Source organism: Tursiops truncatus, chromosome 5 (assembly GCF_011762595.2).
Source record: "Tursiops truncatus isolate mTurTru1 chromosome 5, mTurTru1.mat.Y, whole genome shotgun sequence".
Taxonomy (NCBI): Eukaryota; Metazoa; Chordata; class Mammalia; order Artiodactyla; family Delphinidae; genus Tursiops; species Tursiops truncatus.
The window spans coordinates 65519473-65538010 of record NC_047038.1 but is presented as its reverse complement, the minus strand read 5'-3'; the positions used below and the strand labels follow the sequence as shown (position 1 = coordinate 65538010).

The following is an 18538-nucleotide window of genomic DNA, read 5'->3' as shown; positions in this document are numbered from 1 at the left end:
GCTGCGGAGCACAGGCTCCGGATGCGCAGGCTCAGCGGCCATGGCTCACGGGCCCAGCCGCTCCGCGGCATGTGGGATCCTCCTGGACCGGGGCACGAACCCGCGTCCCCTGCATCGGCAGGCGGACTCTCAACCACTGCGCCACCAGGGAAGCCCAAAAAGATCTTGACTTGACTTCACCCTGAAAACATGAAAATGTACTAGGGTGGCATCTCCATCTATGCCCAACATTGCACGGGATGAGGCGGACATACTTTTATCAAAGTCTGATCCTTCCTTTACGCCTGGGCTACGTTTCTCTCCCTTCCAGCAACTAGGGGTCTATCTTTTTTTTTTTTTTTTTTTTGCGGCACGCGGGCCTCTCACTGTTGTGGCCTCTCCCGTTGCGGAGCAACAGGCTCCGGACGCGCAGGCTCAGCGGCCATGGCTCACGGGCGCAGCCGCTCCGCGGCATGTGGGATCTTCCTGGACCGGGTCACGAATCCGTGTCCCCTGCATCGGCAGGCGGACTCTCAACCACTGCGCCACCAGGGAAGCCCGGGTCTATCTTTTTTTATGTATCTTTACCATACACACCGCCAACCCATTGCTTTTTCATCTCCTCTAACACTCTAATTTCTCTCATTCCTTATTTCTCTCCCTTAACTCGTCTTTTCTATAAAAGATAAGAATATTTATTTAACAATATGCATTGTGTTTATAAAATATGTTCTTAATTTTAAAAGCACCTGAGTGGAAGGTTTTGTATTTCCTGTTCAGGGAAGCTTATTAGTGGCCTCAGAAGGCATGCCAGTGAGGGTGAGGGAGGAGCTGGGCACTTATTTAGCAAGCCAGATTGGCTGAATTGACCCTGGAGATCCACAGCCTCCTTACCAGGTGGCTCTCGTGTCCAACCCATGGAATCGTGGCACCTCTTACGAGTGTGGCTCTTGGTCATCCCTACTGAATGGGTCAGTGGACCTCAGTAATAATAAAATGAAAACTCTCTCTATTGAGCCAATATGTTGTTGGAGAATTTCATGGTAAGACTTTCCCTAATTGACTGTGAGTCCTAGGAAATAAGTTTTCAAGAATTAAAATGTTCTTCTAAATTTGGAAGTGTTTATTAGGACCAGCAATCTTCTTGATTATCATCACTTAAAAAATATACCATAAGCTCTAATGAAATACAACATCTATTTGGATAAAATTATACCACATTTTTTTAAGGCAGATAAAAAGTGTTGTTTTTCTTTAAAACCTCATTAGGTCTTGATTAGTTTACAAGAACATAAGCCTGAAGGTATCAGGCTGATTGGTGAAAGCTGTGTGTTAAGATGCTGTTTCATGGATGGTGTTTTGTGAAGCTCAATTTCATGTTTTTCTTTACATGGGAAAAACTTTTATGAAAAGACTCTGGCTTATCAATCTTAACTGCTGCAAACGAAATTGTGCCTCAGCACAGATTAGTACAATATTAGTAATTACCATCTCAAATCCCTTCAAGATGTAGCTCATTATAAACTCTGAACCCCTCGAAGCTGGTGACAGAATAAATAAAGGATCTGCATTACCAGTTATTAAAAACTAGGATGAGACAATAATAATTTTTTAAAACAATCAAAATAATATGGATGAAATAGTTTGGTTAAAATATGTTTCACAAAAGTAAATCTCCCTTTCAGTTATGTTAAAGGTCAATTAGATCATGCAGTTGGTATTGTAACTTCTAATACTGTGGGTGGGACTTAAGATGTCATGTAAATTTTTAGAAATGTTTTTCAAGCAGTTCACAATGCACCATGGAATTCTTTAGGAGTCACATACGATGTGGCCCTGAGGCTAATCTAGTTGTTGGAAAGTTTAAGTACTAAACAAAAGTGTTAGTTCAGTCATGCTAGAATTTGAAAAATCTATTAGGCAAACAGAAAGAAGTGTGGGTAAATTAAGCTTTAGGGTATAAGTTTTGGACTCACATTTCTTGAGGCTAACATTGTTACACTACTTACAGCGACTTAGGGCACTTAAAAACAATGTTAGGGGACTTTCCTGGTGGAGCAGTGGTTAAGAATCGCCTGCCAATGCAGGGGACACAGGTTCGAGCCCTGGCCCGGGAAGATCCCACATGCCGTGGAGCAACTAAGCCCACGTGCCACAACTACTGAGCCCGTGTGACACAACTACTGAAGCCCATGCACCTAGAGCCCGTGCTCCGCAACAAGAGAAGCCACAACAATGAGAAGCCCGCTCGCCGCAACTAGAGAAAGCCTGCACACAGCAACGAAGACCCAACGCAGCCTAAATAAATAAATAAATAAAAATTACTTAAAAAAAAAAAGACAATGTTAGGATGATTACTTAACCTCTCTAAGATTCATCTGTAAAATATGACTAAGGAATGTTTCGCAGAGGACTAAGTCAGATACTGAGTATCTTGTAATATGTGCTGAGGGTTAAATGAGATACCAGGGGTCGAGTAATGAACTCAGGACCTGGGCATGTTAAATACCCAAGTATTTTGGTAACATAGAATTTTATAGCTGAAAGGGATCTTTTAGCTATAAAAGATAATTTTCATCTCAGACAGAAGACTTAAAGTCTCTAGAAACATTAGCTTCAGTCAAGCAATACATGAAAAAGAAATAGACACAAATAAAAAAAATTCCCCACCAGGCTAAGTGTCTTTCTGCAAGTTTATACATGCAGAGCCAATCTATCTTCCCTTCCTAAAAGCACAAAGGTGCAAGATAAGTACGGTAAACAGCTCTTGGAAAATATGTGTTCAATTTACATCAGGTTGCATGACCATACATTTTTGTAAAGAAAAATGATCATTCCTTTCAGGTGACATAAAATGCATGGGATTTAAATCAAACCCAGCCTCAGAAGAAACAGGCAGTCTGGGCTGTGTTCTATACATTAATGGCCACCGGCATCGCTCTAGTCAATGGTCAGGTATCAAAAGCATTGCCCAAACTGTGCCAATTACGGTTTCACAATCCCAAGCTTCAGAGCTTTCCTAAGTGTGTGCAGTGTGTTTCCAGTTTGCTGGAAGTTGATCTACTTTCACTTACACAGTGTGGTACTCACTCAAACATTTCCCTTCCTCGTACCTGGAGCATATAAACCTTCGGCACACTTTATGAGCTAATGGTCTGCACAGCGTCTTGGTTTACTGAGACCCAGGGAGGAATGATGTAACACATTTTCCAACAGATGATACGCTCATTGAGGCAGTGTTCAAACCAGCTGCTGGCAAAGCCAACCAAAATTCTAAGGACCACGAAAAACAACATTAAGAGATTTTTTTCCCTACCAGTTTAGAGTTACCAGATTCCAGCAAGGTGGATATGGAGTCTACCTTTCTAGGGCCAATCTCTCGGCCGGTGACAAGGCGGCCCTTGTTAATGTTTGATTCTAAGATGTGCAGTTTATTAAGGCTCCAACCTACCATCACTGCTTCCCCTGAGGACTACATCTGGCGAAGGTGTCTGCCGGGAACGGGAGCCAAAGGAATCCAGGCTATCGAAGGAATCATCTCTGCCGTGTCGAGGGGGAGAGAGGGAGTCACTGCGCTCAGAGTCCCAGCAGTCGATGTAGCCACTGTCTCGAATACTACGTTTAGGGCTCTCAACGTCATCAGTCTCCTGTTCAAGAAGAAAAAGAAAGGATTACAGACATCACAGCAACAGACACAGAGGCTACAAATATCAGGAAAATCAATCTCCAATGGTCTCCAAAAAATCCTGCATATAGAATCAATCTGGAAAGGCTACGGCAACCAGTTATCAAATTGATTATAATCTACACAACACTTCATGAAGCCTTCCCTGCTGCAACTTTTTCAAGCCGAAAATCACACATATTAAAAAAAAAAAAAAATCCCCAAGCATCTCGTACTCCACAATGTTGGAAAAAAAAAAGTCCAAGGAACTGAAAATAAAAGATCATCAAGTTTGGATTCACAAGAATATAATGACAGATAAAAACAAAAATGAGAAACTAAAACCTTAACCTTGACCCATCTTTCAGGATCCATAACTGCATGTCTGTTCTGGGACCCAGCCCCTGGTTTAGCTGCACAACTGCTTCTGTTTATGCTGTCTGGCTAATGCACACAGCATTTGTTTTTGCAGCAGAATCAGTTCCGTAAAATCCTGGAGCAGCATGTTTCCATCTTCTGCTACCTTGAAGGGAAATTCCTGCTCTGAAAGGGAGCTGTCTTTCTGGGGCAAAAAATTAAAAAAAAAAAAAAAAAAGCAGGGAAAAATATGTGAAATGATTTTCCTGATGCCTCGGAAGAATCCAGGCATGCTCTCGCGCTCGGCCAGCTCTTGGCACTGGGGGAGCTGAAAGCACTTGTGGCTGACCCACATGTTCAGAGCAGTGAGAACAATGGCTGTCTTTGACAGCCTGTGATTATAAATTCTTTCCAGCGCAAGCAGCACATACTAAAACACTGAAACTCCAGCAGAAGAAAGGTCAGTCAAAGCCATCCTCACCCTCGAATTATAATAAAAGCCTTGTTCCCGCCAGTGTCTTAGCATTAATTACAAGAGTCCAAGCTGACGAAAACAGAAATAACTCCGGTCACTCAAAGATAAACCTCAATTTAATCTCTCCCAGACTGTTGCTTAAAATCAGGGCTGTGAAGGACATCCGCAAAGACTGGAAGGTCCCACTGAAGATTTCCTGGGATTCTCAGGCAGGTCCCCTCCCCATTCCCCATAGAAAAGAAAAAAAAAAAAAATTCTCCGTGGTAGCAATTTTGGAAACTGTCTACACTGACTAATATGCTCGCCGGAGCCAAAGCCTTTTAGGAAGTGCCTTTGCCAGCTGCTTCTATCAATTATAACCAGATCCTCTGACACACTCCCCAGCAGGGGGCCCTTTGGGGGGACAGAGCAGCTGTAATTCACAAGGCACGCACAGTGGTCTTGCATCAGGAGAAGGAGTAGGAAAAAGGGGAAGGGCAGGGTTGAGGGGGGTACCCTGCTGCAGCCACACCGAGGACCCGATTAGTGCCCCTGAAGAACAGGTTGTCAAACAGCCTGGGGGACTACAGATGACATGACCCTCCTGAGGAAGGCAGAAATTCCAGTTATGGAAATTAAGGTATTTTAGTTTACTGGTAGGTCAAAATTAACCAGGACTTGTACAAAAGCCAGGCCTGACTAGCAGGAAAAAGAATTCATGACTAACTGAAAAGTATACATCTAAATTGGATATGGTTTTGCATTTAATTTCTTTGGAAATGCAAGTAATTATCTTGGATTATTTATCCACTGAGAATAGGCTAAATGGCTAATGTTATTGAACACTTACTATGTGTCTGGGGCTATGCTTGATGCTTTCTCTATGCTCTATTCTTTAATCCTCACAACCTGCTCCCCAATGATGGGGTTACCATTGTCCCTATTTTATAGAGGAGAAAAGAATCAGAGAGGTTGAGTAAATTGACTCAGGTCACACAGTAATCAGCAAAGCTGTGATTCTAACACAAGACTCTGTCTTCAACTACCAAACAGTAAAACCTGGCATTTGATGAACTTTGGTATAGTTACAGCCGTCAACAACAGCATCACCTCTCCCAGCGGCTGGACACTTACTGCCTGCTTACTCAGTGGATGACACTAACCTGGATAATGTCCCTTTGCTAAACACTGTTTATGCCTAGATCACCAACCTATACGTGCTGCAAAAGAGAGACAGTTTAGAGTAGGTTAAAAGCATGGTCTTGGAAGCTCAGCTGACAGTTTAAATCCTGGCTCCACCCTTTGTCAGCTGTCTGACCTTGGGCAAGTTACTTTACCTTGCCCAATTTCAATTTTCTCATCTGTAAAATAGAGCTAATAATATTTATCTCATAGTATTGCTGGGAAGGTTAAATGTATTACTATATGGAAAGCATTCAGAAAAACACCTGACGCATAAGTGCTCGAAAAATGTTAGCTGCGTTATAATCACTCCTATGTATTCATCTGGCAGGTAAATGTCAATATATAAATCATAGAAAATTTATAAATGCAGTTAAGGACATAATCTTATATACACACGGATACTCTTCTATCTCCTTCTCCATTTATATCCCATAACTAGATGCCTTGGGCCCAATTTCCCATCAGGGAGGGCAGACACTCAGGAAGTCGAGCCACTGGTAACATCTAGAAATGACACAATTTTACAAGCTGCTTGGCACAGAATTACAGAACTGGATTTTCAAGAAAATAATATCAGGCAAGTTTCCCCCAACACCCAAATGTCTCCCCCACCCTATCCTACAGACCACAGGAGAACAGAAAGGAAAAAGAGAAAGTTGACATGCTTCTTGGAGCTCCAGCTGCTTTCTTGCAGCCAGTTATGGGAAAGAAAAACAAAAAGGCCGTTCTGTTCATGATTTTGTAGAAAGCCAAGAATTAAACCTTGGGTCAAGTGAGAGCTGGAAGCTGAACGGCAGGGTCAGTTTGACAAGTGAAAACCAGGCCACCTGTGGCCATCCTTGGCCAAGCTGGTCCCTTAGAAACCTCAGGGTGAAGCAAGAGGCTGGCTCTTTAGCCAGAAATAAAGATTTGGACATCCGCGGGATGAACAATTTTATTGGATTCCATCAAGTCACCCAGAGGCAAGCTTTGGGAGCGGGGTTAGAAGATATAAACCAACACAAAGGCTAGCACAGTCTAAGTGCTCTGTACTCGGGGTCTCTTACGTCGTCTACGCTTTCCATCTAGATGCCCAGTAGTGGCACCCTGTCTTCTACAGAGAGCACTCCAGGGAAAGGGGATAAGACTCAAATCTGTCCATTGTGCTAATTGCTGGTTGTTCTAGTAAAAGTGTGTTAATGAATGGGGTGTGAATTACTAGCTCCCACAATATTTTTGGATTATTTTACTCATCTGTCCTCTTCTTATCCTCCTTTGTCAGAGATAATGAGAACCAGCTACAGTTGGTGACTGACTTCTGGTATCTGAGAAACTCCAGATGCCTCTCTTTTACCACTCACCATTTTCTGCTTCCTTTGTGATTTATAAGGTGGCTAAATCCTATTCTGCAGTGTGTTAGGTTCTACTTTTCCAGCCTGATGAGCCATCTCTACCCACCATACTCTCGTCGGTGAAGCAATTCATTCCACAGATACTGACTGAACATTGTCTATGTGCCAAGCACTGTCTTCAGTGCTGGGGACACAATGTTATGCAAATTCGATAAATTCTCTGTCCTCATGGGCCTTATGCTCTAGCAGGGAAGGCAAAAAACAAACAGAAAAATATACAAATACAAATTTGTATATAAATACAAATTTGAATACAGAGTTGAATGGTAAGTATCATGAAAAAATAAAGCAGGTTCAGGGAAGAGAAGCTGATGATGGCTGCTGCTCTAGGCCAAGGTCTTGTACTTGTTTGCCCATCAAGCTCCCCCCTCTTTAACCCCTTGTTCTGATAGCACCCTCTGAGGCAGTACTGGCTTAGGCCAATCATGGTATCCCCTGTCCCTGGTCACACTGACTGGTTCAGGGATAGGACCCACACTGGACCAGAGTACACCCTAGGAATTGTAAAGCTGGGGCCAGGGAGAAGAATTCCTTGCCTTCCGGGCAAGAAGCTAGGAGCAGATAATCCCGGGGATGCTGTTGGCCATGGTCTCTGCTATGAGAGAGTGTTTGCCTACTGGAGGAGAGGATGAATTCAAGAAGAGACCGGAAGAGAAGAGAGACAGAAAGAGAGGGGAAGAACCTAGAACGTTGACTTTCTAGTTGCAGGTCCTGAGATCTCTAGGGCCACCCTCATCCCTACAGTGCTCCCTTTAATCTCACTATTCTCGTAGTAATTCCCCTTGGTTCAGCTTAAGTGTCCCTTCCTTTGGGAGACTTTCTCTGACGTATCCAGGCCCAGTGAAAGGCCATTGTCATGATGCTTTCAGAGACTTTTTTTTTTTTAAATGCGGTATGCGGGCCTCTCACTGTTGCAGCCTCTCCCGTTGCGGAGCACAGGCTCCGGACGTGCAGGCTCAGCGGCCATGGCTCACGGGCCCAGCCGCTCCGCGGCATGTGGGATCTTCCCGGCCTGGGGCACAAACCCATGTCCCCTGCATCGGCAGGCGGACTCTCAACGACTGCACCACCAGGGAAGCCCAGAGACCTTGTTTGTCTATAGCAATAGCAGCCTACTACGAACATCTACTATGTGTCCGATGCTTATGTTAAGGGTTCTACATGTGTTCCTTGCACTACAGAACTTAACAAGTTGTACCACAGTTAATCATTTTTATGCACATTTCTCCCACTAGAAAAAAATGAATATAAAAAAATTTCACGCTAGCCTCCTTTGTGAAAGAAAAGCTTTTAATTTCAAATTTATTTCAGCACGTATATGTGCAGAAGAGATTCCAGTTGTCTCTCAATATCTGTTTTCCATTTCTTCTCCAGTGAAAATACACACAGTTTTTAAATGAAATAAAATGTACTTTCCCCAAGTCTTTCCTTGCAGCTAGGTATGGATACGTGACCAAGTTCAGGTCAATAGGATGTGAGCAGAAGTGTAGTGCATGACTTCCCAGAAGTGTGTTTAAAGGAAGGCATAGGCCTTTCTTCTCCTCAGCCCTCCCTTCTCCTGGCTTAAAGGTGGACGTGAAGGCCAAAGCCTGTGCAGCCATCTTGGACCAGCAGGTGAGTGTCCGTGAGTTGAGGACAGTAGAGTAAAAAGACAGAAGGAGCCTGAACCCTTGATGGTCACAGGACCCTCACACTAGCCCTGGACTGCTCATGTCCAGACCTTATGTGAGTTTGATATAAAACTCTATCTTATTTAAGCCACTGGCGGAGTTGTCTGCATTTCCCAGTTAAACTCAATCTTAATTGATATAATGAGATAGTATACACTTTAGATAAATCTAATATTTTCAGGCATTGGATAGACCTGTGAAATTCAAGTCAATTACTCTCTTTACATAGAGAGACCACTACTCTCTTTATATGGGAACACCACAGCTGGCCATTTTTAGTTAAGTCACGCTTTGGCCAGTGATACTAACTACTCCCTCATGTCCTGTGAGGTCATCTATATTCATTAAAAAAAAAGTAACAGCTGTTCACAACAACAGGTGATTTCAAGGCAGCTGTTAGTAACCAACCGTCTCACTAGAAAGGGAAGTTAGGAGAGCTGCACAGACCAATAGCTGCTCAGATTATAGAGAAGCTGGACTAGTGATAAGAAACATCAATAATGAGAAGAAATCAGATTCCAAGAGAAATCAGCAGGGAAACTATGAGGCAGAGCTTTTCAATAGTTTAAAACAGATAATCCATCTATCATTATCCAAGTCCAAATTTAACATAAGACCAGCAAACATTTAGATTTCACAAATCCATACTGAAACTTACCTTTGTATTTTCCCTAAGTATCCTTTATTGAGAGAGATGAAAGATTAAAGGACAAATAAGGGTTAAGACTAAGAAACAATGTGTTGTGTTTGAGTGGTGTGTTTATTTTATTTTTCAAGGAATTTAGCTTCAAGGACTTTGTTTATATGTGTTATGACTAATATGAAAGCTTTGTCCATTTACACATATATGAGCCGGCCTGGCTCTAGCCAAATGCAAAGAATTATTAGAACTATTAGCTTTAAGGAAAAAAGAATAAATCATTAGAAAGTTGGAGCAAATTCTTGCTTTCAGTATTAAAAGAAAATCCGTAAAATACAGAATGTCTCTCAACGAGGTCTCACTGGTGCATTTAATTTGCATGTTAGAGAAAAGAGGAAGAAGAAGGTCTTAATTATATATGCTGCACTATGGGTCTTATCCAAAACCCACGGATGCTACTGATTACAAATGAGCCTTACCTGTTCACTAAGGCCTGTTGGGTGAGGCTGCTCCCGGGGAATACTGTATGCTAGTACTTTGGGTGAGTTAATGTACACTGCTGAATCCTAAAAAGGAACACATAGGCAGCCACGCAAAAAACACTGCACTGTTTCTTGGACAAATTCCTACCTTAGGTCAGTCTTTCCCATAATTAAATACACAAATAAAGCTTTGACTATTACAAAACATGCTTTCCAAATTTCCAGGTCATTCAAATGCAATGGTCATAAAATATGCATCTTTGAAGAGAATGCTTCTAATTTTTCAGAGCCCATCCGGAGTGGGTACCCAGGCAAGAACTTGGCTAATGTTACTTCACCCACACCAAGGCCCTGATGGGTAAGCAAAATGACCTTTAGGATGAAAGTGCAGAGCAAGTCTTCATTTTTGTATAATGCTGTATTGTTTAATTCAGGCATTATTCCCCCAAGAAAATAAGCACTGAGCTCTTTGGTATCTAAAGTCATATACGGATGGATTGAACTTTCTCTTTTGGAATTAAAATTGGATAAAGCTCAGATCTCCCATTCTCAGAAGGGAATAAAAGTTCAGGTAGGCGTGGGTGTATGAGGCAAAGATGGCATTGGTAAGACAAGCGGTCATTTCCTTGAGTGCACGACATATTTGGCCTGTGCAATTTTACCACGTGAAACTGTAAAGATCTTAAAAACAAGCAAATGTGTTGCTTTCCCACCTTGTCTGAACGTCATGGGATGAAGAAGAAAAGTCAAGTTACCTTCCTCATCTGAGCCAGCAAGCCTTCGAACTCCTTCAGGTTTAGCGTTGTCCCACTGTAAGATGCACAGCTATTCGCTGCTTTGCCCAGCCAGTAAATAGTCACTAGTACCTGGGAAAGAGAACCACGCACAAAGAATTACTTTTAAACTAAAGAATCAATAATGCTTCCCTAACAGGAAAGCAGGAGGAGAGAATGTGTAACATTAATTTACAAAGCCCACCATCCATGAGGTACCCATTCTAGGTAAAATCATTTTAATAAGGACCCGATGTTGCATCGGTCAACACAAACACGGTTCAGTAGTTAAAATAACCAGTTTTAGGAAGAATTTGGTTGTGAGAATGTGATCTATAAGACAGCAAGGAGGAAAAATAAATCCTCCAAAATTATTTTCATGTCATGAAGGCTTCAAAACCAGGAAGCAAAATTTTTCAGAAACTCTGGAGTCTTTCCCCAGACCAGCGATGGATCAGGTTGTCAATCCCTTTTGAGAGAGGTGCTTTTAAAGGCCCATAATTTCTACTTGTGGGCACAGAGGTTCTGCTAAGACCACTGGCAAACATTTTTCAGAGGAGTGATAAAGGTTAATTAGTGGTTTCCAGCACAAGATCAACAAAATATATCTAACTAAAGTCAGAAGACAGCAATGTAATGAAGAATGCAATCTGCAGAGACCTAGTTCTGGGGGTACGGTTAGATTCCTCTTAATCTGAGATGGGAAATTTTTAGCCTGGTCAAGACTACTGCCAATTAACAACCTTGGATGTTTAAGAATGTCTATGAATATTCACTGGTCTGAAGCTACAGTCCTAGGTTAACATTTTGTTCTGTCTTTCCAAAGAAACTGTCCGCAAAAGCAAAGGCTCTTTCCATTGACTTTCCCACAGAACCCAACAGGGGTCAGCTGAAGATGAGCTCCTTAAAATTGAATTATTGGGATCTGAAGCCTAGGGAAAAGCTAAGACTATTGTTTTGTTTTCACATTTGGTCTTATTGCTTCAGCTAGGCTGGGGAGTATTTATTGTACCTCCCTCTACTTGGCCAGAAAATGCTTTGGACAATGTGATATGTATACATGCTTCCGATGGCAACAGGCCCAAGATATGGTTATGTGCATCATTGCTAGGATGTGATCTGGTTTTCTACCTCTGTGGGAAAAGGTGACTTTAGGAATACTTCAAAACTTCCAGAAATTATTTTTTAACTGATTGCTTACAAATAACTTTCCAGAGAGCAGAAAATTGCGAGTGTCAGGACATGAACTCGAGCCATAAAATAACTAATGTGGGCTAAGAGTATGAGGCTCTCTTGAAAAGTGTAATAGGAAAACGGCAGATAGAACTGTGTTGTGTTTTAGATTATGGGGTTTCTGTTTAAAATTGTATGATGAAAAATGTCAAATATCCCTGGTTTTATAGAGGAAGAAAAAGAAGATAAGAATGAGAATGTCAATCAAATATAATAGCACCCTGAAAATTTCTTTAAAAGGGGAGGGTCACAGCCAATTTAAAAATTTTATATACAGAAGGTCATTTCTTACATTCTTCAATTTAAACTTAAAATAAAAGAGCACTAACATACTTGCCTTGGAAAATAAGATCTAACTCTAAAAAGTTGATTTTGGAAGGTACTAATAAAAACTCAAAAGATTAATAGGAAAAAAACCACAAAAGGTACAGGCCCACAACAGTCAAAACTATTTATATTATGCTAATCTTTTCCCCAAAACAACCTGCCCAGCTGCTTAATTTAATAATCCCATCTGTGCCTACCAATGGCAAGGAAGTAATGTTAGTGCTAAAACAGATCATTCTGTGTTTAAGAAACCAAATTACAAATGGAGTGCAAGCTTTCATTTATTTATTTCTGGACTAAGCCCTTATCTAATTAAAGAGACCACCCCTCCCCGCAAAATCTACCATTTTTATTTCTATCAGAGTCATTAATTAGTCTATCAGAGGCACATATAATTGTTTCCTAAGAAAGATTCTTTCTAGCAAGGCATTCGAGAGGCCTTGAACTTATGAGCTAAATTTTACACTTGAACCATCAAAGTTAGAAGGAAAAAAGTTTGGAAAGTGAAATTAAAACACTTACATTTTTCAGCTTCCTGCTATAATCAAGGCTCCTAGTTTGGAAAAAGGAAAAGAAAATATGATCAGTTTCTTCACTGTGATCTTCCCTTCAACACCTTTAAGATGTATTTGAAAGCTAACATATATAATGAAATCAGCAGAATATATTACTTTTAAGGTCTATGATTAGTGATTTCAGGTACTAAATAAAATTACTTAGAAAACGAAGTACAGAAGGATAAGGTGGAATTAAAGTTCCATAGTGTACCATGGAAGGATGAATGCTTTGTAACATCTGGAAAATGAAGAATTCCATTTAAAACTACCACTGTTTATATTTGTATAATCAAAGCTTAACTGTAAAAGTAAAATTTTGCCTTGGTTATATATCACTGTCAAATTGAAATCTGACTGCACTTCCAAAATCTTCTTTATACAAGTACTTTTAAAGAAGTTCTAAAACCTTACCTAATTAAAGAGACCTGAAAATATATGTAAAAGAGGCAATGCTATCCTAATACTTGTTCTTTTCTGCTATGGACATAAATCAGTGCTGGGGAATTAGCCATGAGCAAGAAAATATGCATGCTATGTTCAAATATACACACATGCATTCTTAAATATACATAAATGTTTATTCTCAAACTATAAACAAAAAAAGCTACTTGGTGGTACTTTCTACATATTCATACAGTGAAATATAAAAATTTCTCCCAAATTATTTCAAAGTTTCTTTAACATGTCAACAAATAAATACTAGGAAAATAAATGCTACACTTCTTTTTTCCACAGAACTTCAGTGGGGGGTGTGTTGGGGAGGGAGAATGTAATTCTATTATATAAAAAAGAATTCCTCCAGATATTTAGATCCCAGTTACCTTATTGCTGCATACTCTGACCCAAAGTACATATTAATGAATAGATGCACAATTTTAAGTCAATTGAGACTTGAGGGACTAGAAAACAATGTAGTCTATAGTCTATACTAATCTAGTCTATACTAAGGAGATAAACCATCAACAGAGACTTAGACTGTAAGAAGCAGTGGTCCAATTTGGATTTGATTAAGAACATGTTTTCATATTCCCCCCTATTAACAGAAAGAAAGATTTGTCATTATCTGCTTAGATATTTGCTAGGATTTAAAATAATTTAACACAGTAACAGCAGCAAAACCAGATGAAAACAAAAATCTATAGAAGATTTGAAATTTTTGTGAAAAACAACTTAAGAACAGGGAACATAAGACTTTTTCTGCACTGCCAATGACTGTTTTTTGACTAAAATTGTGACCCAGTTCTAAAAAAAAATCACGCTTGGCACACAGTAGGAGCTCACAAAATATCTGTTTGAATGACTTCCACGTAACAACCAATTACGTGAAAATGCTCCCACATTTTTCAGAGACATCCTCGGGAGCAATCCAAAGGCTTTCCTCATTTTCATCCAATTGCTGCGATTCCCTGGAATGATACTTGCTGCATGCCCTTCTGGATTATGTTTTCATGTCCCATCAAGGTCGTCTGGCACCCATTACAGTAGAGTTCACGAAATTACACACAGAGTAATCATTTGCAGTTTTCCCTCTTTCCTTCTTTATAGTCTACTCAAGTTACTTCTCAAAAAAAAATAATAAGAAGAAAAATTACCCACAATGAAAGCTAATCTAAAGAGTATTTTTCAAAAGACAATTTCAAAAAGCATCAAAATTTCCTCTTTGGGATCTACCCCTCTACCTATTGCTTCCACTATTAATTGGTGTCAGTAGGGGGTTCTCCATCTCTGCTAATGTTTGGCTCAATTTTCAGAGGGGAAAGCAGAAAAATATAGCAGTTCTACTTTCATCTTCCATAGCTATGAAATCTACATATGTTGCAAATGTCCCCTGGACAGTGCCAAGTTAAACCAGCATCACTTACAGAAAAGTTGTGAAGCAGATAGCTCATTCCATGCCCCAATCTTCCCTAATACTAGAAAAGATTTTCTAAGTACCAGAAATGAATTTATGGCATAATTTTTAATATAAAGTTCTTTATGTGCTTCTAAATATTCATACAGTGAAATAAAAATGTTTTCTTCATAATTATGCCAAATTCAACAACCTACAACACTTGTGGACCACCCCTCCCACCACAATCGTCCTTGCTCATTACCCTTCTACCACACTGGCTGGCCACTCTTCTTTCTCTTTCTAGACATCAAGTTTGTTTCTCTTCCCAGCCTTTCTACCTGATTCCTCTGCCCTGAATACCCTATAGATCTTAGCATGTCTGGCTCTTGCTTCCCATTCATGTCTCAGCCCTCAGCTGAAATGCCACGTCTTTAGAGAGACCATTCTTGACCACCTTTCTTTTTTATTTCCCCCCTGTTTGACTGAGATATAATTGATATAAAACGTTATATAAGTTTAAGGTATGCAACACAGTGATTTGATATATGTATATATTGCCATGGTCACTATCTTTTACACCATCTATTTTATTATTATTTTATTTTCTTCTCAGCACTTATGACTCCCTGCAATTTTTAAAAATTTACTTATTTACTTCCCATTTCTTGACACAGGGTATAAATTCCCTGTGAACAGGGGGCCTGTTCTCTAGTGACTGGAAAGTATCAGACACATAGTAGCTGCTCAGTAAATCTTTGTTGAATTAATGAAAAATGACATAGGGGAAGGCGATGGGCAAGTATTGCTTAACGAAAATAATAATCTCAAGTGAAGGAAAAACTTAAAAGGGAAGAAAATGAGGAGAAGAAATGCAAAAATGGGAGACAGATGGAAAGGTATGATAAAGAAGGGAAGGGAAGCATAGGGAAGAGAAGGAGACAAAGAAAAGAAGCAGAGAGAAAGAGAAAAAGAACAGAGAAAAGAAGAGAAGAAGGGGAAGATTGTCCAGTAATTGAGAAGTGACTGTCTGTGTGCCACTGGTCTAAGTGACCTTTTTTTCCTTTAGGTTGCTTTCTGTGCCTTTGAACTAAAGTCGCTTTCTTTAGAAGTTGGTTGAACCATCTTCCCAGATCTGCACTGAGAAAGCTTTAGCTAGAATCATACCTGAAAGAACATTCTGTCCAACATCAAACATGCTAACATTCTCATTATTGGGGTCTGGGAAGGAGAAGAGAGGGAGAAAGGAGCACCTAAATACATAATGTAAATATTTACTGAAATAAAAGGAGAAACTGACAGTAATACAATAGTAGTACGGGACTTTAATACCTACTTAAATCAATGGACAGATCATCCAGACAGAAAATCAATAATAAAACATTAGTTTCAAATGACATATAAGATGGACTTATTAGATATATATAGAACATTACAACCAAAAGCAGCAGAATACACATTCTTTTCAAGTGCACATGGAACATTCTTCAGGATGAAAACCACACACACACACACACACACACACACACACACAAAAGAACATTCTGTCCAATTCCATTTTATAGATGAAGACACAGAGCCCTACTGAAGCAAGGGAGCTTGCCTAGGATTATAGACCTGGGGGTAGCACATGTAGAGGTAGACCTGAGATTTCCCGATGCTCACGGTTTTGTAGAAAAGCAGTAAAGTGATACGAGTTCTGAATTTCTAAAACCAATCAGTCTCAGAAGCCTCCTGGTTTAGTAACATATTGATTTAAAGTGACTCTTAAAAAAAAATGAATGCAGCTGCCAACAGTGTCAAAGTGAACTTTCCTTCACACTCTAATCAATGTGTGTGTAACAAATGATTACCTACCATGTCACACAGTTACTATTGTTTCTGGTCACTTGCCACCCAGGTGAAACTATGAATGTGAGATGAGGCAGAACCTGAAACAATTTCCTAAAATGAATAATGATTTATAGAGGCTGGATTTAGGTACAGAAATAAATGGAGCATGTGAGGACTAAAATGAGGTTTATATATTCAAATATCATAATTTTTATTCTGTTCTTTTTACACTTAAGTAAAAATTTTCCATGAGAAGTATTAAAGAGAGGTCAAAAGGTACAAACTTCCAGTTATAAAATAAATAAGTCATGGGGATGTAATGTACAGCATGACAACTATAGTTAATAACACTGTATTGCATATTTGAAAGTTGCTAAGAAATTGCTAAGAGGGTAGATCTTAAAAGTTCTCATCACAAGAAAAATAAACTTTATATGGTGACAGATGTTACCTAGACTTGTTGTGGTAAACATTTTGCAATATATACAAATATTAAATCATTATGTTGCACACCTAAAACTAATATAATGGTGTATGTTAATTGTACTTCAAAAAAGAAAAGGCACATTGACAACAGAGAAGTGCTTTTTACATAATCAATCATGGCTGACTCTCCCTTATTCCCAGTCATAAATCATAAAATCCCAAAATCATAAAATCCAATATGAACTCCAACTTGATTTCATTTAGTAGTTTCAATTATTTTTCCCCATCATTAAGAAAAAGCCAGTATCGGCAAATAGCAAAAAATTAACAGCTCTGAATTTTGGTTTCTTTCTCTTTCCTGTCCTTCTATGATAAAATGACCCAAAAGTAATCAAAAGGAGAAGTATAGCCAGTCCAAAGATGCTATCTATGTAATCAAGCTTATTATTAAAGCATATTAATGCCAAATACTGTTTGACTAATTTCAAAAAGGTTTTATCTGAATTTGGTAGAGTCTAAAGAACTTTTAAACTACAGGAAAGTTACCTCTACCATCTCAAAAGGACTTTTCATCTCATTACTCTGCTCAGGAGCTATTTCTTCATAGAGAAGCACATTGCCTTTTCTTTTACTATAACATTCTTTCCCAAGAATTCTTTGGCCCCAAACATGGCTCACTGAGTAGATACAGTCAACAATAGCCAAATGGCCAATGATCCATCTTCAAAGAACTTGATCACTGACACATATGAGAAAACAGTTACAAGTGTAAATGAAGAATAGATTTTTCCATAATCTATTGACTTCTTTGCATAATAAACAGAGTTCAAATCTGTTTAGGAGTTTGCAGTCTTCCAGGAGCCTATTCATATGCCCAACTGGAGCCAATAAAAGCTTTTTGTCTAACCCAAACAGATTTGTGCATATTTCTCCCTTGCCTCTCCCTCTGTTAAGTTTCACTTAACATTTTCTTCCCTTTCTCTAAAATTCTAACTCTATGTACATGATTTTTGCATTTCAAAAAATTATGTTTGATCAGAATGAAAGCTATACACAAGGGAAGGCCAATGTGGTTTATTTTGAAAGCTAGGTTTTTACCTCCACATTTTAATTTTATTAGGCATGCCCAATTCTCTGCCTCTTAGACCTTACATCATCATCACAAAACTGCAAATCAAACCATAAATGGGTTTCCCTTGAACATAAATCATGCATTACTTACTTGACTGTTACTCTGTTGGACGTATCCTGTAGGTCACTCGGGTCAAAAAGTTGAGATTCTTTAAGGCCGAGCTCTTTACAACCTCTCAAGAATAATATGATATTGTCCTAGAAGGAAGAAAAGAAATCCAAGTCTATATTATTTTATATTATTTTATGAACCAGCCTTTCTTCTTTAATAGTCCAAATTACTGGAGGGATGTCAGTCATTAAGGCAGCGAGAGTCAGGTGTGAGTCATGGCCTGTTGGATAATAAAAATCATACCTCTTTAGGAAATGCTGGAATAAATAGACACTTCAAACTTCTAAACCTGCAGCTATGCCAAATTCATTTTTTTACCTTTACCTTTTCACATTTGTATAAAACTGTAAGTTAAATGCCATTGGAAAGTAGAAATTAGCAATTTGGGGGAAACAGTACTCAAAACCCATGAATTCCCTATTGCTTCAAAGTTTTGTCCATGTCTTATTGCCTAGAATCTGGTTCAAAATGGATATATATATATTTTTAAATA

At 39.4% G+C, this 18538-nt stretch overlaps 1 protein-coding gene across 11 annotated transcripts in view; it reads right to left on the bottom strand.

The window, feature by feature from the left end:
* LIMCH1 (LIM and calponin homology domains 1) overlaps nt 1-18538 on the bottom strand; it is a 348866-nt gene that overhangs the window by 88736 nt on the left and 241592 nt on the right. For 6 of the 11 annotated variants that reach the window (XM_033856961.2, XM_073805190.1, XM_073805188.1 and 3 more), the window contains exons 4-7: nt 18025-18131; nt 12678-12708; nt 10578-10688; nt 3431-3626 (exon numbers count right to left, since the gene is read on the bottom strand). In XM_033856961.2, the coding sequence (XP_033712852.1) occupies nt 3431-3626; nt 10578-10688; nt 12678-12708; nt 18025-18131 (445 nt within the window). Of the gene's footprint in view, nt 1-3430; nt 3627-3994; nt 4175-10577; nt 10689-12677; nt 12709-18024; nt 18132-18538 lie in introns of those variants that run through there. The other 5 variants (XM_073805192.1, XM_019928263.3, XM_019928265.3 and 2 more) reach the window with 2 other exon arrangements.